General features: G+C 41.3%; 2 protein-coding genes across 5 annotated transcripts; both read left to right on the top strand.

The window, feature by feature from the left end:
• Positions 1 to 304: 304 nt before the first annotated feature.
• LOC125724017 (ribonuclease inhibitor-like) lies at positions 305 to 14018 on the top strand. Its single transcript, XM_049000868.1, has 6 exons — positions 305 to 522; positions 2167 to 2340; positions 10380 to 10553; positions 10879 to 11052; positions 11428 to 11474; positions 13262 to 14018. Exons 1-6 carry the CDS (start codon positions 506 to 508, stop codon positions 13774 to 13776), a joined length of 1101 nt encoding a protein of 366 aa, XP_048856825.1. The 5' UTR covers positions 305 to 505; the 3' UTR covers positions 13777 to 14018.
• A 757-nt stretch (positions 14019 to 14775) lies between these two features.
• LOC125724016 (uncharacterized) lies at positions 14776 to 24549 on the top strand. Of its 4 annotated transcripts, none has more exons than XM_049000866.1 (12): positions 14776 to 15130; positions 15914 to 16024; positions 16332 to 16494; positions 16666 to 16867; positions 17227 to 17340; positions 18242 to 18355; positions 19257 to 19370; positions 20272 to 20385; positions 20936 to 21007; positions 23468 to 23539; positions 23712 to 23789; positions 23896 to 24549. In XM_049000866.1, the coding sequence occupies exons 2-10, from the start codon at positions 15922 to 15924 to the stop codon at positions 23501 to 23503; spliced, it is 1032 nt and encodes a 343-aa protein (XP_048856823.1). In that variant the 5' UTR covers positions 14776 to 15130; positions 15914 to 15921; the 3' UTR covers positions 23504 to 23539; positions 23712 to 23789; positions 23896 to 24549. The 4 variants fall into 4 exon arrangements, 3 of the variants coding, with proteins under 3 accessions (XP_048856823.1, XP_048856824.1, XP_048856822.1); XM_049000865.1 differs by lacking the exon at positions 14776 to 15130 and adding an exon at positions 21139 to 23131 and having other exon boundaries at positions 15636 to 16024; XM_049000867.1 differs by lacking the exon at positions 20272 to 20385.
• The last annotated feature ends 1085 nt before the right edge of the window (positions 24550 to 25634 follow it).

Below are 25634 nucleotides of genomic sequence, written 5' to 3'. Positions count from 1 at the left end.
CTTCAGCTCTCAGATCAAACTCCTCACATCTGAGAGAGCTGGACCTGAGTCACAATGACCTGCAGGATTCAGGAGTGAAGCTGCTCTCTGCTGGATTGGGGGATTCACACTGTAAGCTGGAGATACTGAGGTCAGTATTACTGGGTATTCTACACTGTAAACTGGGGGTACTGAGGTCAGTATTACTGGGCATTCTACACTTAAAAGTGTAATTCTAAGTAGCCACATTGGAAATATGAAATTAGTCATATTTAAGTTAGTGATGTAGTTTCTGTCACCATCCTTTGTGTGACGGACAGTCAAGAGCCAGAATTTCACAGAATGTTCGAACTCTGTGTCCCTGAGTAGAAGGTCACTGGTTCAGATCTCCTTGCCGGCAGAGTGATGTCATCGCTGGGCCCTTGAGCAAATCCCTTAATGCCAATAACTGCAGGGGCGCTGGATGCTGGCCGACCCTGTGCTGTGACCCCAAACTTCCTCTCACCTGTGTGTTTCTGTGTGTCTCATGGAGCAGAATGGGAGGTGAAAAGACAATTTCCCCATGGGGATGAATGAAGTATCACTGTTCATAAATATTTCTTTTAAATGAATGTTCCTTTAAAAGCATATATGAAAGGATTTGTTTGTTCTGCAATTAGGGTTTGGTGGTTTCATAAGTTCCCAGGAAGAGAAATGCAGAAAATAATGATTTCACTGACAGGATCAGGAATTCAGGAGTCATTTAAAAAACATAAACTTCTCTGGACATCATTCAAATCCCACATAAACACACACACACACACACAAACACACATATATATATCCCAGGAAGGAATCGAACCCGACACCCTAGATGGTCGGATGTAGTTCTGATCACTGAGCCACAGCGCTGCTCAGAGCTTTATGGAAATACTTATGCAGATATTAAAGGTTCTCAGGGTAACTGTCGCTTTAAGGAACTGAACCTGACACCCTAGATGGTCGGATGTAGTGCTGATCACTGAGCCACAGTGCTGCTCAGAGCTTTATGGAAATACTTATGCAGATATTACAGAGTCTCAGGGTAACTGGCCCTTTAAGGAACTGATCATGACACCCTAGATGGTCGGCTGTTGTGCTGATCACTGAGCCACAGCGCTGCTCAGAGCTTTATGGAAATACTTATGCAGGTATTAAAGGTTCTCAGGGTAACTGGCCCTTTAAGGAACTGATCCCGATACACTAGATGGTCGGCTGTAGTGCTGATCACTGAGCCACAGCACTGCTCAGAGCTTTATGGAAATACTTATGCAGATATTACAGAGTCTCAGGGTAACTGGCCCTTTAAGGAACTGATCCTAACACCCTAGATGGTCGGCTGTTGTGCTGATCACTGAGCCACAGCGCTGCTCAGAGCTTTATGGAAATACTTATGCAGATATTAAAGGTTCTCAGGGTAACTGTCACTTTAAGGAACTGAACCCGACACCCTAGATGGTCGGCTGTAGTGCTGATCACTGAGCCACAGCGCTGCTCAGAGCTTTATGGTAATACTTATGCAGATATTAGAGTCTCAGGGTAACTGGCCTTTTAAGGAACTGAACCCGACACCCTAGATGGTCGGCTGTAGTGCTGATCACTGAGTCATAGCGCTGCTCTGAGCTTTATGGAAATATTATGCAGATATTAAAGAGTCTCAGGGTACAGATCATTATTGGGAATATGGTCTGTATGACTTATGAAAATGTATAGTTTGAATAAAACTATAGGCTTTTAACCCATGATGGACTTACTTACTATCATTGTTTATATGACTGCAAAAAATGGCCAAAATACACAGTAAATTTACAGGAGATCCTGTGTTGTTCCAACAGTTACTCATCTGAGTAGATTGATCCAGTTCCCGAATATTCTGCACACAAAACCTTTCAGGATATTTGTGTTTTGAAATGAAAATGTTCACTGTATTCATCATGACAGTGAACATGATGACCATCAGAGGACTGGCCAGCATTAAAAATGTATCATGTTTAATTTTCTAACTGTAGTGATTTAAGGTACTGCCTTGCTATGTCTCCTGTTCTCTTTGAACTGTAGTCTGTCCCTTTTATTATGGTGTAATAAGTCTGGATACTTTGTACCACTATGACCACTGATGTGTAGGATACATACCGGTTTGTGTGTATAATAACAGGGCTCCTTTTGCAGGCTGAACAGCTGTAATCTCACAAAGAAATGCTGTGAGCCGCTGGCTTCAGCTCTCAGATCAAACTCCTCACATCTGAGAGAGCTGGACCTGAGTCACAATGACCTGCAGGATTCAGGAGTGAAGCTGCTCTCTGCTGGATTGGGGGATTCACACTGTAAGCTGGAGATACTGAGGTCAGTATTACTGGGTATTCTACACTGTAAACTGGGGTACTGAGGTCAGTATTACTGGGCATTCTACACTTAAAAGTGTAATTCTAAGTAGCCACATTGGAAATATGAAATTAGTCATATTTAAGTTAGTGATGTAGTTTCTGTCACCATCCTTTGTGTGACGGACAGTCAAGAGCCAGAATTTCACAGAATGTTCGAACTCTGTGTCCCTGAGTAGAAGGTCACTGGTTCAGATCTCCTGGCCGGCAGAGTGATGTCATCGCTGGGCCCTTGAGCAAATCCCTTAATGCCAATAACTGCAGGGGCGCTGGATGCTGGCCAACCCTGTGCTGTGACCCCAAACTTCCTCTCACCTGTGTGTTTCTGTGTGTCTCATGGAGCAGAATGGGAGGTGAAAAGACAATTTCCCCATGGGGATGAATGAAGTATCACTGTTCATAAATATTTCTTTTAAATGAATGTTCCTTTTAAAAGCATATCTGAAAGGATTGGTAGTCCTGCAATTAGGGTTTGGTGGTTTCATAAGTTCCCAGGAAGAGAAATGCAGAAAATAATGATTTCACTGACAGGATCAGGAATTCAGGAGTCATTTAAAAAACATAAACTTCTCTGGACATCATTCAAATCCCACATAAACACACACACACACACACACACACATAAATATATCCCAGGAAGGAATCGAACCCGACACCCTAGATGGGCGGATGTAGTGCTGATCACTGAGCCACAGCGCTGCTCAGAGTTTTATGGAAATACTTATGCAGATATTAAAGGTTCTCAGGGTAACTGTCGTTTTAAGGAACTGAACCTGACACCCTAGATGGTCGGCTGTAGTGCTGATCACTGAGCCACAGCGCTGCTCAGAACTTTATGGAAATACTTATGCAGATATTACAGAGTCTCAGGGTAACTGGCCCTTTAAGGAACTGATCATGACACCCTAGATGGTCGGCTGTAGTGCTGATCACTGAGCCACAGCGCTGCTCAGAGCTTTATGGAAATACTTATGCAGATATTACAGAGTCTCAGGGTAACTGGCCCTTTAAGGAACTGATCCCGACACCCTAGATGGTCGGCTGTTGTGCTGATCACTGAGCCACAGCGCTGCTCAGAGCTTCATGGAAATACTTATGCAGATGTTAAAGGTTCTCAGGGTAACTGTCGCTTTAAGGAACTGAACCTGACACCCTAGATGGTCGGCTGTAGTGCTGATCACTGAGCCACAGCGCTGCTCAGAGCTTTATGGAAATACTTATGCAGATATTACAGAGTCTCAGGGTAACTGGCCCTTTAAGGAACTGATCCTGACACCCTAGATGGTCTGCTGTTGTGCTGATCACTGAGCCACAGCGCTGCTCAGAGCTTTATGGAAATACTTATGCAGATATTAAAGAGTCTCAGGGTAACTGGCCCTTTAAGGAACCGAACCCAACTCCCTAGATGGTCGGCTGTAGTGCTGATCACTGAGCCACAGCGCTGCTCAGAGTTTTATGAAATTACTTATGCAGATATTAAAGAGTCTCAGGGTAACTGGCCCTTTAAGGAACTGATCTCGACATCCTAAATGGTTGGCTGTAGTGCTGATCACTGAGTCACCGCGCTGCTCAGAGCTTTATAGAAATACTTATGCAGATATTAAAGGTTCTCAGGGTAACTGTCCCTTTAAGGAACTGAACCCGACATCCTAGATGGTTGGCTGTAATGCTGATCACTGAGCCACAGCGCTGCTCAGAGCTCTATGGAAATACTTATGCAGATATTAAAGGTTCTCAGGGTAACTGTCGCTTTAAGGAACTGAACCTGACACCCTAGATGGTCGGCTGTAGTGCTGATCACTGAGCCACAGCGCTGCTCAGAGCTTTATGGAAATACTCATGCAGATATTAAAGAGTCTCAGGGTAACTAGCCCTTTAAGGAACTGATTCCGACATCCTAGATGGTCGGCTGTAGTGCTGATCACTGAGCCATAGCACTGCTCAGAGCTTTATGGAAATACTTATGCAGATATTACAGAGTCTCAGGGTAACTGGCCCTTTAAGGAACTGAACCCGACACCCTAGATGGTCGGGTGTAGTGCTGATCACTGAGCCACAGTGCTGCTCAGAGCTTTATGGAAATACTTATGCAGATATTAAAGAGTCTCAGGGTAACTGGCTCTTTAAAGGACTGAACCCGACACCCTAGATGGTCGGCTGTAGTGCTGATCACTGAGCCACAGCGCTGCTCAGAGCTTTATGGAAATACTTATGCAGATATTAAAGGTTCACAAGGTAACTGGCCCTTTAAGGAACCGAACCCAACACCCTAGATGGTCGGCTGTAGTGCTGATCACTGAGCCACAGCGCTGCTTAGAGCTTTATGAAATTACTTATGCAGTTATTAAACAGTCTCAGGGTAACTGGCCCTTTAAGGAACTGATCCCGACATCCTAGATGGTCGGCTGTAGTGCTGATCACTGAGCCACAGCGCTGTTCTGAGCTTTATGGAAATACTTATGCAGATATTAGAGTCTCAGGGTAACTGGCCCTTTAAGGAACTGAACCCGACACCCTAGATGGTCGGCTGTAGTGCTGATCACTAAGCCACAGCGCTGCTGAGAGCTTTATGGAAATGCTTATGCAGATATTAAAGAGTCTCAAGGTAACTGGCCCTTTAAGGAACCGAACCCGACATCCTAGATGGTCGGCTGTAATGCTGATCACTGAGCCACAGCGCTGATCATAGCTTTATGGAAATACTTATGCAGATATTACAGTCTCAGTGTAACTGGCCCTTTAAGGAACTGAACCCGACACCCTAGATGGTCGGCTGTAGTGCTAATCACTGAGTCACAGCGCTGCTCAGAGCTTTATGGAAATTCTTATGCAGATATTACAGAGTCTCAGGGTAACTGGCCCTTTAAGGAACTGAACCCGACACCCTAGATGGTCGGCTGTAGTGCTGATCACTGAGCCACAGCACTGCTCAGAGCTTTATGGAAATACTTATGCAGATATTAAGGAGTCTCAGGGTAACTGGCCCTTTAAGGAACCGAACCCGACACCCTCGATGGTCGGCTGTAGTGCTGATAACTGAGCCACAGTGCTGCTCAGAGCTTTATGGAAATACTTATGCAGATATTAAGGAGTCTCAGGGTAACTGGCCCTTTAAGGAACCGAACCCGACACCCTCGATGGTCGGCTGTTGTGCTGATCACTGAGCCACATCGCTGCTCAGAGCTTTATGGAAATACTCATACAAACAACAACAAACAAATTTATTTTTGTATAGCTCATTATCACAATATTACATTGTCTCAAAGCGCTTTACAGCATCCGCACCCAAAGCCCCCAGTGAGCAAGCCAAAGGCGACAGTGGCAAGGAAAAACTCCCAAGAAGGAAGAAACCTTGGGAGGGACCATACTCAAAGGGGCTGGCAGGGAGAGTCAAATAAGAGTCAAGTCACATTTTCCCTATCATAAGATTTGGGAAATAACTGGAAAGCAGGGAAGATGACAAGCCAAATGCGAGTCTTCTTCCAATCACCAGGCAACTAGAGGTAAGGCAGTGAGTCAGACATGGAAGATGACACAGGCAGAAGGGCGAGCTGGATGCAGGGACGTCACTGGTGGTGGCGACGTCACATGTAGTAGGGTATGCTGGACATCTTCATAGATTGAGGTCTCCAGGCATCACCCCCCCAGGAGGAGTATGGGAAATAAAATGTACAATTAGTCAAAGTAGAGGAGGCTATCGGCAGTGCTAACAGTTAGCTGACTGCAATATGAAGTCCAATGTACAAGCTCCGGCAGATATGGCTATGGCAGCATCAGTAGGAGGGAGTGGCAAGTGGGAATGTAGGCATGGGGAGTCCCTGAAATCTCAGCACTCCAGCTCCACAAGGGATTGCGAAGCTAGAGTGACAGCACTGACAGTCCAGTTAATCCAAAGTCAATGGCACCGATCCCCACCCAGCTCTATACCTCACACTACAGGTCTGACTGGGAGTGAGGAGTTAGCTAGAGCTAGAACTAGTGTCCCTATAAGCTAAACTAAACAGGTGTGTTTTTAGTCTAGACTTGAATATTGAGAGTCTGTCTGAAACCCGCACATCCAATGGAAGACCATTTCATAGCTGAGGAACTCTGTAGGAGAAAGCTCTGCAGCCTGCCGTAGCTTTTTCTACCTTAGGTACTAACAGGTATCCCAAGGCTTGAGAGCGAAGCAAGCGTGGAGGGTTGTATGTGGTCAGCAGATCACTAAGGTATTCTGGTGCAAGGCCATTTAGTGCTTTATAAGTTAATTGCAGTATTTTATAGTCAATTTGAGACTTACCTGGCAGCCAATGAAGAGAGGATAAGACCGGTGTAATATAATCACATTTTTTAGCGTTTGTTAGAACTCTGGCTGCAGCATTCTGTACCATCTGCAGTTTATGTAAGGATCCAGACGGGCAACCCAATAGGAGGGCATTACAGTAATCCAGTCTGGAGCTTACGAAGGCATGTATTAGTTTTTCTGCATCATTAAATGAGACCATCTTACGAAGCTTGGCTATGTTCCGTAGATGATAAAACACAGTTCTAGTAATACTTTTTATGTAAACATCATAGCATACATCTGAATCAACAAGAACGGCAAGATTTCTAACCACCGTGTTGGGTTGTGTAGGAAGGCTACCAACGTTGAGGTGGTGAAACTTATTTCTTGCAGCCTTGGGACCAATTACCAGAACTTCTGTTTTTTCTGTGTTTAACATAAGGAAATTTTTTGCCATCCAGCACCGGATATCTAATAGACAATCTTCTAATTGAGATAGCAGTGATGTATCATTAGGGTTAACAAATATGTACAACTGTGTATCATCTGCATAGCAATGAAACCTAACACCATGATTTCTAATAATGTCACCAAGAGGTAGCATGTATAGGGTAAACAGTAGCGGGCCCAGGACTGATCCCTGTGGAACCCCATATTCAACTTTTGTGGCCTTGGATGATTCATTGTTCACATGGGCATACTGATAGCGATCAGATAAATATGAGCGGAACCAAGAAAGTGCTGTCCCTGTAATGCCAACTACACCTTCTAACCGGTCCAAGAGGATATTATGGTCCACAGTATCGAACGCTGCAGTTAAATCTAGCAATACCAACAGAGATACACAGCCACGGTCAGAAGCCACAAGTAAATCATTCATTACTTTGACTAGAGCAGTTTCTGTGCTATGGTTTGGTCTAAAGCCAGACTGATATAATTCATTGGTATTATTTTTTTGTAGGAAAGAGGCCAACTGATGAACTACAACCTTTTCCATGATCTTTGAAATAAAAGGAAGATTTGAGATAGGTCTATAGTTTCCTAAAACTCTGGGTTCAAGATTTGGTTTCTTTAGGACGGGTCTAATAACAGCCATTTTAAAAGGTTTTGGAACATAGCCAAGCCTAAGAGAAGAGTTTAATACATTTAACACGGTAGTGCCAATCTGTGGTGCAATTTCCTTGAAGAATTTTGTAGGAATTGGGTCTACAAAACTAGTAGAGGATTTACAGGAGAAAATTAAGCTCAAAAGTTCTGAGTGTGTAATAGGAATGAATGATTCAAAGGTCTCATTATTGGTAAGCATAAGACTAGCAGGAGGCTGGCAGCCATAAGTAGGTAAGGGTGTGCACTGGATAGTCTGTCTAATCTTAGTTATTTTACCATTAAAAAATGTAAGAAAGTCATCACTCTTAAGAGCTTGTGGGACTTGCAAGTTTAATGAGGAATTCTGTGTTATCCTAGCCACGGATTCAAATAGGAATTTAGGATTGGTTTTATTCATGTCTATTAATCTGGAGAGATACACAGACTGAGCAGTCACTAGTGCTTGTCTGTATTTAGAGAGGCTGTCTTTCAAGGCAGATTTGAAAACTTCTACTTTAGTTGAGCGGCATTTTCGCTGTAGCTTGCGTGATGCCTGTTTGAGTACACGTGTATGATCAGAGTACCAGGGGGCAGGTTTATTATCGCTATGCTTTATCCTCTTAAATGGAGCTACAAGATTTAGAGTCCTGCGAAGGGATTTTTCCATGTTTGAAGTTGCCTGTTCAAGTTCATTTACACACGATGCTTCACATGTAAGGCTGAAGGACTGTGGAAGTTGTTTCATAAATGTTGTTGTAGTTAGTGCGTTAATAGAACGTCTGATTCTATACTTGGGAGTGGTGGTCAACGGGAGACTATACTGGATTTCAAATGTTAACAAGTAATGATCTGAGAGCAGAGGACTCTGTGGCATAATAGACACATGTTCTACCAGGATGCCATGACTAATGATCAAATCAAGGGTATGGTTACAGACATGAGTAGGCCCGACTACATTCTGACATACACCTACAGAGTCAAGAATAGCTGCAAACGCTATTTTTAAAGGATCATTATCCTTCTCCATATGAATGTTAAAATCACCCACAATAATGGCTTTGTCAGTACGGACCACCAGGTTTGTTAAAAAATCAGCAAATTCCTTAAGAAAATCACTGTACGGCCCAGGCGGTCTATACACAATAACAATGGTGATTTGGGGTGAAGAACTACAAAGAGATGAGCCAGCAAGGCTAAGAACAAGAGTTTCAAATGTGCTGAAACTCACACCACATTTCTCAGACACTCCTAAGTTGGACTGAAAAATTGCAGCAACACCACCATCGAGGGTTATGCTTATAACTGTATTCCGCTGGAGTAGATTCATTTAGTGCCATGAATTCATCCGGTTTAAGCCAGGTCTCAGTAAGGCATATGGCACCAAGACTAAAATCAGTAATTATTTCATTTATTAATAGTGCTTTAGGGGCCAGTGATCTTATATTCAGAAGTCCAAGTTTAAGTTTAAATATTGCATCACAACTGTTTTCTAGTAACGGATTCATTGTGATTTTATTTAAGTTATTATGGCACACTCCACGGTGGAATAGTCCTCCATGATTAAAGACGCGGGGAGCAGACACAGTCTCAATAAAATGAACCCTAGGTGATGACTCTAAGCGACTAGCAGGCGGTTAGTTATGCCGGTTTGCCTGCCGCCTGGACTTGGCTCTAGTTAGTCAGCGATTTACCTGTAGACTACGAGCTATGCTTTTAGACAGGAGGTCGGCACCAGCCCGCGAGGGGTGAATACCATCCCTCTTCAAAAGCCCTGGCCTACCCCAGAACATCCGCCAGTTGTCTATATAACCCACACCATTTATCGGGCACCATTCCAACGGATATTAAAGAGTCTCAGGGTAACTGGCCCTTTAAGGAACCGAACCCGACACCCTAGATGGTCGGCTGTAGTGCTGATCACTGTGTCACAGCGCTGGTCAGAGTTTTATGGAAATACTTATGCCAATATTAGTTTCAGGGTAACTGGCTCTTTAAGATCATTAAACAGCATGATGGAGCTGCGTAGAGAGCTACGCAAAATAACTGATAAATTTTAATGAACCTGTGACTGAATGGATTTTAGAGCATATTCACACTCATGCCCTCATTCAAACTGGCTCTGGAAGATAATGCAATATAACACATACAGAACATTATTGGGAATATGGTCTGTATGACTTATGAAAATGTATAGTTTGAATAAAACTATAGGCTTTTATCCCATGATGGACTTACCCACTGTCAATGATTATATGACAGCAAAAAATAGCCAAAATACACAGTAAATTTACAGGAGATCCTGTGTTGTTCCAACAGTTACTCATCTGAGTAGATTGATCCAGTTCCCGAATATTCTGCACACAAAACCTTTCAGGATATTTGTGCTTTGAAATGAAAATGTTCACTGTATTCATCATGACAGGGAACATGATGACCATCAGAGGATTGGCCAGCATTAAAAATGTATCATGTTTAATTTTTCTAACTGTAGTTATTTAAGGTACTGCCTTGCTATGTCTCCAATTCTCTTTGAACTGTAGTCTGTCCCTCTTATTATGCTGAAATAAGCCTGGATATTTTGTACCACTATGATCACTGATGTGTAGGATATATACCGGTCTGTTTGTATAATAACAGGGCTCCTTTTGCAGGCTGAACAGCTGTAATCTCACAAAGAAATGCTGTGAGGTGCTGGCTTCAGCTCTCAGATCAAACTCCTCACACCTGAGAGAGCTGGACCTGAGTCACAATGACCTGCAGGATTCAGGAGTGAAGCTGCTCTCTGCTGGACTGGGGGATTCACACTGTAAACTGGAGATACTGAGGTCAGTATTACTGGGTATTCCACACTGTAAACTGGGGATACCATGGTTAGTCATATTTGTCAGGTGAAATGGTAAACTGGTCTTTCACAATGACACTGCAACTGGCACACAGGTTAAACCTCAGGCCACTGGTATTTGACAGTACAAGTGAGAAAGTATTCCACAATGTAAATGGGTGATGCTGAGGTCAGTATTACTCAGTATTCCATGCTGTAAACTGCAATTATTTAAATATTTATTAGAACAGATATATTTGCTTAAAAGCAGTAATTTTAATTGTGAGATGATATTATTTATTGGGGAGTTTTTGTCTGTCTCTCTGCAGGCTGTCAGGCTGTAGAGTCACAGAAGAAGACTGTTCTTCCCTGGCTTCAGCTCTGAGGTCAAACCCCTCACACCTGAGAAAGCTGGATCTCAGCTACAATCACCCAGGAGACTCAGGAGTGAAGCTGCTCTCTGCTGTACTGGAGGATCCCAGCTGTAAACTGGAGAAGCTGAAGTGAGTACAGAGTGTGTGTCTGACACGCTACAGATACTTATGCATGTATGTGAAGAAGAGGCACCAATAAATAAATGGATACAACAGTACTATGTTATGGCTTAATGGTTAGGGAAGCGCACTTGTAATTGAAAGATTGCTGGATGGAATCCCTGACCAGCAAGACACCACTGACGTTCCCTGAGCAAGGTGCCGCCCCCAAGCACTGCTCCCTGGGTGCTGAATTAGCTGCCCCCTGCTATGTCACGATGTCACATATGGGTTAAATGCAGAGGACACATTTTGTTGTTGTGCACTGTGTGCTGTGGTGTGTCAACAATAACCACTGATCATTAAATTGTAATTCTAAAACTGTAAATTCTGCTTCTCCTATAGTGTGAACCACAGTGGACAGTGCAGGACCAGACCAGGCGTACAGAAATGTAAGTGTGTTTGCATGTTTTTTATCAATAATTCCATTAATACAATTAATATGATTGTATTCACACAGTTGTTGTGATCGTGGTGCTTTTTGCACTGTGTGTAGATGGATTTACATGTTTGTGTTCAGGTGAGTTTCTCTGTGTGACAGTTTAGACAGAATCCAAAGGGAAAAAACAAAACAGACAAAACATCCAGGACCGTAACCATTCAATCCCAACTGGGGTCACAGGGGGGACCAGAGCCTATCCAGGAACAAGGGGGGCAGGCGGGAACCAACCCTGCTCAGGTGCAAACACACCACAGGGCGTGTGCACACACACACACACACACATACATACACACACACACACACACACACACAATTTAGCCTTGCAAATCAGCCTGGCCTGCACACTTTGGGGCCGTTGGAGGAAACCCACACGAACACGGGCAGAGCGTGTGAATTCCACACGGAAAGGACACGGGACCAAACCCAGGACCTTCTTCCCATGAGGCAGCAGCACTAACCACTGCGCCGCCCACAGACAAAACAGGCATCACCAAGAATATCATTAATTCATTAATCTTTTTTTTGTACAAACAAATACTTTATAGGTGCTTATATCGTCCTTGTGTGGGAGTGTAACAGGGTTAAAATATGTTCTGATATCGTTCTGTGTGTTTGATTTCACAAAGAAATCCTTTGCATTTGTTCTTCATGCACAAGCGGTGAGTTTACTTATATCTTTTTGAGATTCGTTAGTCTTGTCCTAAGATGGCACCCATAGTCTCCCCCAAACCGGGAGAATGGTCTGGCTGCAGAACACTGGGCACCTCTGCTAGGAGGATCTCCACTGTGGGACCAGGAATCACATGACCTCCACTGCTGGGCCGAACATGACGTTCTATAAACTTCAGAGACAGAGCCAAAGTATAGGATAGAGATATTATTATCATTGTTAATAATTATTGTAGTATTATTATAATTTGTGTTGTATATATAATTTATATATATGTTATATATGTGTCTGTATAATGTAAACATTTCAACATTTTATATATAATTATAGCATCATATAAGTATTATTATTACTTATAATAAACCATAACAATATATTACAATAATATACAGTACATTATTATTATTATTATTGTTATTATTATTATCATCTCCACTAGGATTATATTGTATCGCTCCATATGACGTAGGATATACCACCACTAGGGGGCGCCGGAATCACATGACTCAACAATAGCGGTGCAGATGACGTCAGCGCAACATCGGAACTAGCTTTAATAATCCAGCCTACTGAGTTCTCTTTAGTAGCGTCGTGTCCGGGCAGTAGTGGAGTTTCCAGCCCCACAGTAGAGACCCTCCTGGCGGAGTCCGCAGCCAGATGTAATCAGTTCATGCTCATTACCTCTCTCTTCTAAACCGGCGCCGATGCCGGACTCTCAGTCTGCAGGCAGCGCTGCTGTGAAGAGGGGTGCGGTTCGAAGGAAGGTTATATTTTAAAGTAAAGACACTCACTTTTAGTATTAATCTCTGGTGCCGTTTTGCGGTAAATATGCTTGTGATGAATATGTCTGATGAATGTCGCCGCTTTGTAATTTTATTTACCCGTAATTATGCTGTTAGTTTAGCTCGCGCCGCATTTTGGCGTCGCGCGCCGTCCGACATTTCCTGAGCTATTTCATAAACTTCGGTTCCCGCTTCGTTCGGGGAAGCTGCGCTGTTTTTATATTGTACAGAAACATAAAGTACAGGCGGCTTGATGGTATTAATAATTCTTCCTCCTGCCTACAGACTCCTGCCAGCTGACGCTGGACCCCAACACAGCAAACAGACTCCTGTCTCTGTCAGGGGGGAACAGGAAGGTGACATGGGGGTCAGGGCAGCCATATCCTGATCATCCAGAGAGATTTGATCGCTGCCCCCAAGTTCTGTGCAGAGAGAGTCTGACTGGCCGCTGTTACTGGGAGGCTGAGTGGGATGGAGATGGAGCCCGGATAGGAGTCACTTATAAAGGGATCAGGAGGAAAGGAGGGAGGGACTGTGAGCTTGGATGCAATGACAAGTCATGGTGTCTGCGCTGTTATAATGACAGTTACTCTGTCTGTCACAATGATAAAGAGACTCTCATACCCATACGGCCCTCAGGCTCCCGCAGAGTAGGAGTGTATCTGGACTGGGGGGCTGGTGCTCTGTCCTTCTACAGAGTCTCCTCTGATGGACTGACTTTCCTGTACAGACTCACCTCCTCATTCACTGAGTCCCTCTATCCAGGGTTTCGGGTTATTAACTCCTCAGTGTCACTGTGATGTGTTGCTGGTTCTCCTGGCAAAAAGGTCAAATCTCTGCTTTTTAACCTTTATAATCCTTTTTACTCTCAAATGTATGTTTGACAAAAATAAGTTTTTCTCTCTGACTAAAATATAACTAAATGTAATCCTGATGGGGGGGGCTTTCCCCCTCCCCTGTATATGTACATTTTATATATTTACACCTATTTACTGCATTTCCTCCCTGTACAATGACAATAAAGTCTTTCTGTTCTGTCCTATTAATGTCCTGCTTCAGCGTCACCCAAAGCATGACTGAGTAACATAATGAAACCACAGTCTGGTGGGTTAAATTAAATAAATTAACTTTATTGCTGCAGCTGAACATAACCAACACAATGACACTCAATCAATGTATATAATAACCATTTAACAAAAAACTTTAAATTATATCTTTTTACTGCCCTGCTTCACTCGATTAAAGTAAATAAAATTGTTATTAATTTATTAAGTAATTTTATATTTGCTTAATAAAATAGCTATTTAAAGGAATAATCAAGAGTACTATTTAGGTACTGTGTGTGTGTTTGTATACATGCACATACTACAGATGTGTATATATATAGTACCTAAATAGTACTGTTAATTATTAATTTCTTTAAATAGTTATTTCATGAAACAAATTTAATTAATGAAATTAATTTTATTTATTTTAATATATATATACATACATTCATTCATACATAGCACTCTAATGGTGCTGAGAGAATGTGAGTGTGTGTGCACGCGCGCTCTAAGAGGGTTCTGTGAGTGTATGCACGCACTCTAACAGGGTGCTGTGTGTGTGTGCATGCGTGCTCTAACAGGCTGTTGTGAGTGTGTGTATGTGTATGTGCACGCGTGCTCTAACATGGCGCTGTGACTGTGTGTATGTGTGTGTGTGTGCACGCATGCTCAAACAGGGTGCTGTGTATGTGTGTGTGTACGCGCACTCTAATGGCACTGTGTGTGTGTGTGTGTGTGTGTATGTGCCCTTGTAATTATATCATCATGGGGACTTCAGTGTGTTTACACAGTCACGGTGTGGGGACCAAAATCTTTGTGGGGACCAAAATCATGGTCCCCACAACGGAAACCATGCTAAATCAGCAGGAGAGAGCCTATATAAGGTCTGGAGTGACTATCAGTGGTGGCCCATAACTGATGATTTTTACCTGGAGTGTGTGTGTGGGAGATGCTCTACAGCGACGCTAGCGGTCTAGACCATGCTATAGCAGGCGAGGATTCAGACACACACACACGCTGTAAATTTGCATAGCGCGGTAACGTACACCTAATTTGCATACGGCGCGGGAAAACTTCTAGAGTGAAGACGACGCTGGAAAAGTAACTGGTAAGTTGGAGGCACTTTATTTCGGTTTCTTATTTTATATTTGCATGTAAATAAATGCAGATATTGTATATACAATTAAATGCAGTAAGTTGTTTTTGGAGAACGTAAGTTTTCGACTACATTTAATGTGACAAATAGTATATAAAGTATGCAAAAATAATACCGAACTCGGAATTTTGTGGTATTTACGCGAAGTCCTCAGGAGTAGTCGTATAGCCAAAAGTGAATAATTTTAAGTTTTTTCAGTCTCTCTATATTAACAAGTAGACATGTGGCTAGTTAGAGTATTTTATTGGATGTAGTTCTTTGTGTAGTTTGATTATTATTACGCCTTCGAGTGCTTTGTATCTTAAGTGCTATCATAATGTTTGCTTTACGTCGACAGTAAGCTAATGCATTTCGCACGTAGGCTTAAAATAGTCTACAAAATACATTCCTGTTATTTTAACATATTATTTATTCTGAAATAGATTTGCGAAGTGTCCAGTTTAGTTAAAATAGATTTTGTTTGATGTGTATCTCGTTTTTATAAATGGAAAAACAGGACGTCGAGTAACCAGCTATAATAGCGCATTTGTTTAGCTAGACTGCCATTGTAGTAATATAACAATATAGAAAACTGGGTAAGTAATGTCGTGAGGATAGTAAATGTATTTTTTATTTTAAATTGTTCTGTTAACTATCCGTCATGAGTGTGATAGATACTATGCAATGATTTCAATTTATCTTATGAGGTTTAATGATTTTAACTAGTTTAAAATTAATTTGCTTTTGAATTTGCAGAGCTCAAAATGTCTCGACGAATCAGTCCTCTAAATGATGCTATTTCACATGTCGCCACAAAGACAGACAAGAGTACAAAATTAGAGATCAAGTACATAAGTCCGTTAAAAGGTAAGGTTTGCTAAAAATGTATGTGTTGTGCAATATAGCTCCATGGATTAATAAATAATATATTATATCATTAAGCCGCCAAGCACCAAAGTTTCTGGAATCCATTACTTTTCTTAGCATTCTCCTTCCAGCATAGAGTAAAAGGCAAAATATTGGCAACATTATTTAAAAACTAACCATGTAATGTTATAGTAGCACATTGGTTAGTTGTATGCATTTAACATCATGAGAAATACCTGTTTCCTGTCACATTTGTGATTTGTCTAGTCCATATTGATGTGTTTTTTTTTTTTTGTTTTTTTTTAAGGCCGTGGAGTGTTCACACTTGCTCCATTCTTGCACGGGGACTTTATTGTTGAATATAGAGGTGAATTGATTAATTTTGCTGAGTCAAGCAGAAGAAGAGAAGTCTATCACAAGTCCTGCACAGTCTTTATGTTTGACTTTAAATGGAGTAGTCGGACATGGTGGTAAGCTGACAAATATTTACTAGTTGGTATCAATTAGCAATGTGCTGTAGCTAAGAACAACTTAACCTTTAAAAGCCATTGTAAAGCAGGGGTTAACCTCAAGGTCTGTCAGATAATTTAACTATTGTAAATGGAAATAACTGTACACTTGTACTTATTTTTGCTTTACAGTATTGATGCTAGTATAGAAGATGGATCGTTTGGCCGGCTAGTGAACGATGACCATCGAAACCCCAATTGTCGAATGAAAGTAATTAAAGTGGATGGAAAGCCACATCTGTGTCTTTTTGCATTAAGAGATATAAAAGAGGGAGAAGAAATAACCTACGATTATGGCACAAACGATTGGCCATGGAGAGAAAAGGTCTGTTCGGTCAGTATTGCAATGGTTTGAAGCTAGGAAGAATCTACTATTGCTAAATGATGGGTCAGTTGTGAAACTAACATTTTATCAACTTGTTGATTCTTGCCAAAAGCAATGTAAGGACAGTTTTCACAATATTGTTATTCAAATAGTATGGTACATATTCATTTAGGAAGAACGTATGGGTCCTATGTTCAGTCAAACAACAGGAGTTATATGGAGAGTGGGAAGTGTGAAGGCATTGAAACAAGTTGTGATTACTGACTTATACAGAAACATAAATGATTGCATAGGTTGTTTCTATGGATTTTTTTCCAGACTGTAACTTCAAGTATGCATATTCACTTAAGCTGTTGACCTCTTCACAGCATTTGACAAATGACATGACAGCCGAGAAGACCGACAAGGATTCTGGCGAGACCAACCAAATGGTTACAGATGAAGATGACCATTTGGTAACTTCTGATTCAGCTGGACAACAGGTAAGTGTTTTTATCTGTGCTCATCATGACAATAAGATAGTTGATGTTCACGTTCTTTATCATTTCAAGGTACTTTGATGGAAGTCTTGTGCTACTGTAGAATAATTCAGTATTTTTGCTCAATTAGTGTGAATGAACAGTGGTTTGTGACATTTTTCTAACTAGTCTGCAGAGGATTTAGTTACCACATTCTGATATCTCCAAAATAGTTGCTACATTTTCTTCCCGTACTCTGTCCTCATGACGCATGTTTTGGTCTGACTGTGTTTTTATACCCAGTCAGAGTAGTCATTGACCACGAAAATGTCCCCTTGAAGACCAGCAGGAAATGTGTGTAAAATGTCCCCACTAAGCATGTTTGCGAGTTTCAGCTCAGGAGTTCAAGCACAAACACACTTTTAGACAAAACTAGCTTCATGGGGACTGCGTGAGGCACTAAAACAAACTTGTATTTTGCAGCTGAAAAATGAAATTTTGCAAATGCGTCATGTCCACTTCTCTTGCCTATTCTGCCTGCAACACTTTTTCATGAATTTCTTATTTTTTTAAATTAAGGAAGGTGTGTACCAGACACGTTTGTACGGCATATCATGACGTGTCCGGCTGCATCGATCACCTTTTGTATGATTTTTACTTATGCTTGAGTTCTTCTCACTATTACTTGGATGGCTAAATGGGATTTAGTGACAACACTGCTTTCTTAAGAAAACTGCATGATAGATTTTAATGCCTTCACGGCGTCCCCACAAAGTAAGCTTTGACTAATGTGTGTTTTGAAAACGATGCAAGTTGCCATTTTTATAGGAAAAGGGGCAAACTGTGTATCACGCCAATCCAAAGGTAGTGTGATTTTGAAGTTATTTACCTGCCTGTTCACTTAAAGCTGTTAACCTCTTCACAGCATTTGACAAATGACATGACAGCCGAGAAGACCGACAAGGATTCTGGCGAGACCAACCAAATGGTTACAGATGAAGATGACCATTTGGTAACTTCTGATTCAGCTGGACAACAGGTAAGTGTTTTTATCTGTGCTCATCATGACAATAAGATAGTTGATGTTCACGTTCTTTATCATTTCAAGGTACTTTGATGGAAGTCTTGTGCTACTGTAGAATAATTCAGTATTTTTGCTCAATTAGTGTGAATGAACAGTGGTTTGTGACATTTTTCTAACTAGTCTGCAGAGGATTTAGTTACCACATTCTGATATCTCCAAAATAGTTGCTACATTTTCTTCCCGTACTCTGTCCTCATGACGCATGTTTTGGTCTGACTGTGTTTTTATACCCAGTCAGAGTAGTCATTGACCACGAAAATGTCCCCTTGAAGACCAGCAGGAAATGTGTGTAAAATGTCCCCACTAAGCATGTTTGCGAGTTTCAGCTCAGGAGTTCAAGCACAAACACACTTTTAGACAAAACTAGCTTCATGGGGACTGCGTGAGGCACTAAAACAAACTTGTATTTTGCAGCTGAAAAATGAAATTTTGCAAATGCGTCATGTCCACTTCTCTTGCCTATTCTGCCTGCAACACTTTTTCATGAATTTCTTATTTTTTTAAATTAAGGAAGGTGTGTACCAGACACGTTTGTACGGCATATCATGACGTGTCCGGCTGCATCGATCACCTTTTGTATGATTTTTACTTATGCTTGAGTTCTTCTCACTATTACTTGGATGGCTAAATGGGATTTAGTGACAACACTGCTTTCTTAAGAAAACTGCATGATAGATTTTAATGCCTTCACGGCGTCCCCACAAAGTAAGCTTTGACTAATGTGTGTTTTGAAAACGATGCAAGTTGCCATTTTTATAGGAAAAGGGGCAAACTGTGTATCACGCCAATCCAAAGGTAGTGTGATTTTGAAGTTATTTACCTGCCTGTTCACTTAAAGCTGTTAACCTCTTCACAGCATTTGACAAATGACATGACAGCCGAGAAGACCGACAAGGATTCTGGCGAGACCAACCAAATGGTTACAGATGAAGATGACCATTTGGTAACTTCTGATTCAGCTGGACAACAGGTAAGTGTTTTTATCTGTGCTCATCATGACAATAAGATAGTTGATGTTCACGTTCTTTATCATTTCAAGGTACTTTGATGGAAGTCTTGTGCTACTGTAGAATAATTCAGTATTTTTGCTCAATTAGTGTGAATGAACAGTGGTTTGTGACATTTTTCTAACTAGTCTGCAGAGGATTTAGTTACCACATTCTGATATCTCCAAAATAGTTGCTACATTTTCTTCCTGTACTCTGTCCTCATGACGCATGTTTTGGTCTGACTGTGTTTTTATACCCAGTCAGAGTAGTCATTGACCACGAAAATGTCCCCTTGAAGACCAGCAGGAAATGTGTGTAAAATGTCCCCACTAAGCATGTTTGCGAGTTTCAGCTCAGGAGTTCAAGCACAAACACACTTTTAGACAAAACTAGCTTCATGGGGACTGCGTGAGGCACTAAAACAAACTTGTATTTTGCAGCTGAAAAATGAAATTTTGTAAATGCGTTATGTCCACTTCTCTTGCCTATTCTGCCTGCAACACTTTTTCATGAATTTCTTATTTTTTAAAATTAAGGAAGGTGTGTACCAGACACGTTTGTACGGCATATCATGACGTGTCCGGCTGCATCGATCACCTTTTGTATGATTTTTACTTATGCTTGAGTTCTTCTCACTATTACTTGGATGGCTAAATGGGATTTAGTGACAACACTGCTTTCTTAAGAAAACTGCATGATAGATTTTAATGCCTTCACGGCGTCCCCACAAAGTAAGCTTTGACTAATGTGTGTTTTGAAAACGATGCAAGTTGCCATTTTTATAGGAAAAGGGGCAAACTGTGTATCACGCCAATCCAAAGGTAGTGTGATTTTGAAGTTATTTACCTGCCTGTTCACTTAAAGCTGTTAACCTCTTCACAGCATTTGACAAATGACATGACAGCCGAGAAGACCAACAAGGATTCTGGCGAGACCAACCAAATGGTTACAGATGAAGATGACCATTTGGTAACTTCTGATTCAGCTGGACAACAGGTAAGTGTTTTTACCTGTGCTCATCATGAAAGTTAGGTAGTTGATGCTTCCATACTTTATCATTTAGATTTTTCTTAAATAGATGTCTCGCTGTGCTTTTGAATAATCCTTTCATTATTCCACTGCCTATCAAGTGCAGAGTTGCCGGGGGCTAGGGAATATCCCTGCTTTAATTGGCACAAGACAGGGAACAACCCAAGACCGGACGCCAGTCTGTATTTTGAGTACACACAATGTGGAAATTTTGACACCCAAGTTTAGCTAATGTGCCTGTCTCCAAGGGTGCAAACCCACACTGTCTTGGGGAGAACATTCAAACATACAGTATTGGAGGCCAGATTCAAACCCTAACCCTGTGGGTGTGATGGAGCAAAGCTGCCCACACAATAATGCTTAAGAAGCATAATTTGTGCAAATGCAGCCATGACACAGTGCATTGTCCAATCAGTGTGTTAAGAAAATATATCGAATTTTCTATTGAAGTAAATTGAGTTGATATGGATGCTTATTAGATGTCATGTTGTTGAATATTATTGTTGATTTCGTTCAGTCCCAGTACTCAGATAGTGAAGCTGGTGCTGATGAATGTGTACCCAGACTCAGAAGAACACGGAGTATAAAAGTAAGGCATTTCAGTGATGATGGCTTGTTTTTGGTCTAGATGTTGAGGTGAAGATCTGGATGTTGAAACAGTGGTTTTCGTATTGTAAATTTGGCATTACATTTTCCTATCTAAAATATTGCTTTTTCCAGATGAATGAGTTCGTTCCTGAGGGTTCAGAGGAGCTCTTTGATTCCTTGTCAGAGAGTGGTGAGGACTATGTTCCCAACTCAAGTGAGGACAGTGAGAGCAGTTGCTCAAGTTTGTCAGCTTCCAAATCAAAACAGAAATCTCAAGACAGTGCCTCTTATGAGTTTAACTGGAAAGCTCCTGATAGTACTACAGTGGATATAGAAGTCAGCTGCAGTTCTGAGGAGATGGAAGATGATGACAATATGGCTGTTTTCACAAGTAAGATTAGGGAAGGAGGGAAACATGCTGTCCTGGTTTCTGCTGTAAAGAAGAAGTGTGGTGGAGGCAGAGCATACAATAAAAGACACTACTGCTTGTATTGCATGCAACCATACAGCAAAATTGCAAGACACCTTGAACAAAAACATGAGAATGAGAGAGAGGTAGCAAAGGCCTGTAGTTTTCCAAAGGGGTCAAAACAGAGGAGAATGCATTTAGATTTTCTCAGGAATAAAGGGAACTTTGCCCATAATGCAGCTGTTATTAGGACGGGTGAAGGACAGCTTGTTGCTTGCAAACAGCCACACAATGAAAGTAGAGGAGATGACTACTTGCACTGTGCATATTGCCAGGGATTATTTCTTCGAAAGATTTTATGGCGACATGTGAAACTGTGTAAATTTTGTCCTAAAGGCACTAAGTCAGTTCAGGGAAAAAATAGAGTGCAAGCACTTTGTGCTTTTGCAGAGCCTGCACCTTCTGAAGTCAGTAAACAATTATGGAAGACACTTAGTGGCATGCAAGCTGATGAAGTCACGAAAGCCCTGAAAAACGACAGTCACATAATTAAAATTGGGGAGCATTTACTTAACAAAAAAGGATCGAGTGATGCAGCACAAACCTGGACTAGACAGACTTTGCGAGAACTTGGAAGACTCTTGGTTACTGCCAAAAAATATACATCGCTAAAAACAATGGAAGATTTTATTAATCCCTCAAAATATTTGGAAGTTATCAAAGCAGTTCAGATTACATGTGGATACCAAAGGGAAACCGAAAAATACAAAATCCCCTCTCTTGCCCGTAAACTTGGAAACAGCTTAGTGAAGCTGAGTAAACTCGTTAAAGCTCAAGCATTAATTACAGGTAATGAAGTACTGGAGAAGAAAGCCACAGACTTTCAAGAAGTCCACAAAGAGAAGTGGAATGAGCTGGTGTCTGCCACTGCTGGACGGAACGCTGCAGAAATAAAGTGGAATGCACCTTCGCTATTACCATTTACACGAGATGTGCAAAAACTGCATGCTTATTTGGACAAAACACTGGATGAGTGTGTCTGCCAGTTGTCATCTGAGGCTTCGGTCAAGAATTGGTCTGCTCTTGCTAAAGCATGCTTGGCTGAAATAATATTATTCAACAGGCGTAGGGAAGGAGAAGTTTCAAGAATGCCCTTGTCGGCATTTCTCTCCAGGGACACCTCTGGCCATCATGATGACTTAGACTGGGCTCTTTCAGAGCTTGAGAAAACCTTGTGCAAACATTACTCCAGGATTATCATCAGAGGGAAAAGGGGCCGGCCTGTTCCTGTATTGCTTACACCTAAAATGTTACAAGCATTGGAGTTGCTAGTGAAGAACAGGGAGTCTTGTGGAGTGCTAGAAGAGAATGGATATATGTTTGCTCGACCATTAGCCATGACCCACATCAGAGGGTCTGACTGTTTAAGGAGATTTTCTCTTGCTTGCAATGCTTCCTGTCCAAAGGCATTGACATCAACGAAGCTACGAAAGCATGCTGCAACACTGTCAACTATTCTAAACATGAGCAACACTGAAATGGATCAGCTTGCCAATTTTCTAGGCCATGATATAAGGGTCCATCGTGAATTTTACAGATTGCCAGAAAAAACACTGCAGCTGGCTAAAGTAAGCAAAGTGCTGATGGCACTTGAAAAGGGAAGGATAGCTGATTTTCAGGGAAAGAATTTGGACCAAATTAACATTGACCCAAACGGTATGCCTCATTCACTCATTATGCTCAAAAGCTCATATGTCAAAGTACAATATATCATTCTACTACAAGATATTTAGTGGTTTTGTTGTCTGTGCATTTAAATTGAAAGATTTAGCAGTGTAGTCAGAATTACTTGCTAATTGTTAGACAATCTTTAATGTGATGATACATTCAAAAACAAGAATGTTTAAATAAAATATTAATAATAAAATAATGAAACATGTCATTCTCATTGCAGGGTTTTTAGATGATTAAATTAATGAAGTGCTCCATAGATTAGAACTCCATATAGTCCTGCATTTGAATAACTTCCATTTTTGCTTCCGTTTTTGACAGAGACAATTGATGAGCTTACTGAGGAGGAATTCATGACTGAAGATGAAGTGGATTCCGAGCTGCTGAATAAAGGTATTTGCAAGAGTATTATTATTCACGTGACAATGCGGTTTGTGCCATTCAACCTTAATGCCAAAACTGATTTGAATGGTGGTATTTTAATAGCATCAACTGGTCATTCAATTTTTTTCCTGTTTGGTCTGTTTTGGTAAATTTAATTTCTGGTTCGTCGTTGATTCACCAGGAACTACGTCTGGAGCAATTCCTCCTGTGCAGAGAGAAATGACCATACAAAAGAGGCAAAGGACCACAGTGACAACTGGTAAATCATACTCTAAAGTTGACAAATATTGCTTACTTATTATCCATAGTAAATTCTTACTGAATGCATTTGAATACACAGTAAAATGGTTGTATTCTTTGTGTAGGAACAAATCCTGGGCCAAGAATACAGACAAAGAAAAAATGGAGTCAGATGGAAATTCAGGCTGTTGAGAGACATCTGATGATATTCCTTCAATCCGGTCGGGTACCAGGGAAAGCAGACTGTGATAAATGTCTAAAGAAAGAACCAGAAGCTCTCAAAGATAGAGATTGGCAGAGTATCAAGTATTACGTTCATAACCGAATTGTTTCTAACAAAAGAAAACTACTGTCAGCTTAAGTCAGTAGCTTAAGTGACTAATTTGTTTTATATAGATACTGCAGCTAATACAGGTATTTTATTTCCCCCCAGATTTTTAAGTTGACTTTATAGGGTAAAATTTTAGTTTTGTAAGTAGCTGCAAAAGAAATTTTTAGTTGTTGAAAGAGAAAATGGTAAAGTGTTTTTAGTTTTTTACTTGCTTTTTATGGTGATAATTGACATGATTAGGGGGAAAATGTTTGCATTTTTATTTTCAAATGGAAAGAGTGAAAACAATGTTCAGAAGCTTTAAGTGGTCATAAGTAACTATAAAGAGGTACTCAAATACAATGTTAACTCCCAGGGCAAATCTGTGTGTAGCCAGCCGAAATGGTATTATTCTGTGTTTGGGTGAGGTGCTGTGAATTAGAAAAGACAATAAATATTTGGAATATGAGTCGTGTATTTTGAAGGTAAAAGGTACCTCACTTCAGTCTTTTGTCAAAAGCAACATTGATTAATATAGTATTCAGTCACTAAAAGTAAACCAATTCTTAGTCATGCAGTATGTATACTAAAATATGCTTTCTAGGGTGTATAAAGTTTTTTTTTTTTGTGTATGCAAATTAGGCCCCCATTGTGTAAGTAACGTGAAAAATGTGCACATATGCAAATTAAGTCCCCTGAAAGATGGAAATTTTGGATGTCCTCAGAACTGACAATTGCAACATAGGTAAAATCTATACTTAATGATAGCCTAAATCTGAAGTGGGTAATGCATTCCTAAAAAAAAAATATGCTTGCTTGATTTTTTTCATGCCTGTAAGACCGCTGGAAAGTGGTGTCCCCATAAATGATGGTAGGAACCTACGTCCTGCTTATGTAAGATTTACGAGTATGTGTGTGTGTGTGTACGCGCACTCTACCAGCGCTGTATATGTGTGTGTGTGTGTGTGTGTACGCGCGCTCTAACGGAGCTGTGTGTATGTGTATGTGCACGCGTGCTCTAACATGGCGCTGTGACTGTGTGTATGTGTGTGTGTGTGCACGCACGCTCTAACAGCGCTGTGTGTATGTGTGTGTGTACGCGCACTCTAATGGCACTGTGTGTGTGTGTGTGTGTGTATGTGTGTGTGTGTACGCGCACTCTACCAGCGCTGTATATGTGTGTGTGTGTGTGTGTGTACGCGCGCTCTAACGGAGCTGTGTGTATGTGTGTGTGTACGCGCACTGTAACAGCGCTGTGTGTATATGTGTGTGTGTGTGTACGCACGCTCTAACAGCGCTGTGTGTATGTGTGTGTGTACGCGCACTCTAATGGCACTGTGTGTATGTGTGTGTATGTGTGTGTGTGTACGCACGCTCTTATCGCGCTGTGTGTGTATGTGTGTGTGAGTGTACGCAAGCTCTAATGGCGCTGTGTGTATGTGTGTGTGTGTACGCGCGCTCTAATGGCGCTGTGTGTATGTGTGTGTGTGTGTGTACGCACGCTCTAATGGCGCTGTGTGTATGTGTGTGTGTATGCGCACTATAACGGTGCTG

The sequence above is a fragment of the Brienomyrus brachyistius genome, unplaced genomic scaffold (genome assembly GCF_023856365.1).
Source record: "Brienomyrus brachyistius isolate T26 unplaced genomic scaffold, BBRACH_0.4 scaffold53, whole genome shotgun sequence".
NCBI lineage: Eukaryota > Metazoa > Chordata > Actinopteri > Osteoglossiformes > Mormyridae > Brienomyrus > Brienomyrus brachyistius.
The sequence above is the reverse complement of the archived record's forward strand: the minus strand, read 5'-3'. Positions and strand labels throughout refer to the sequence as shown.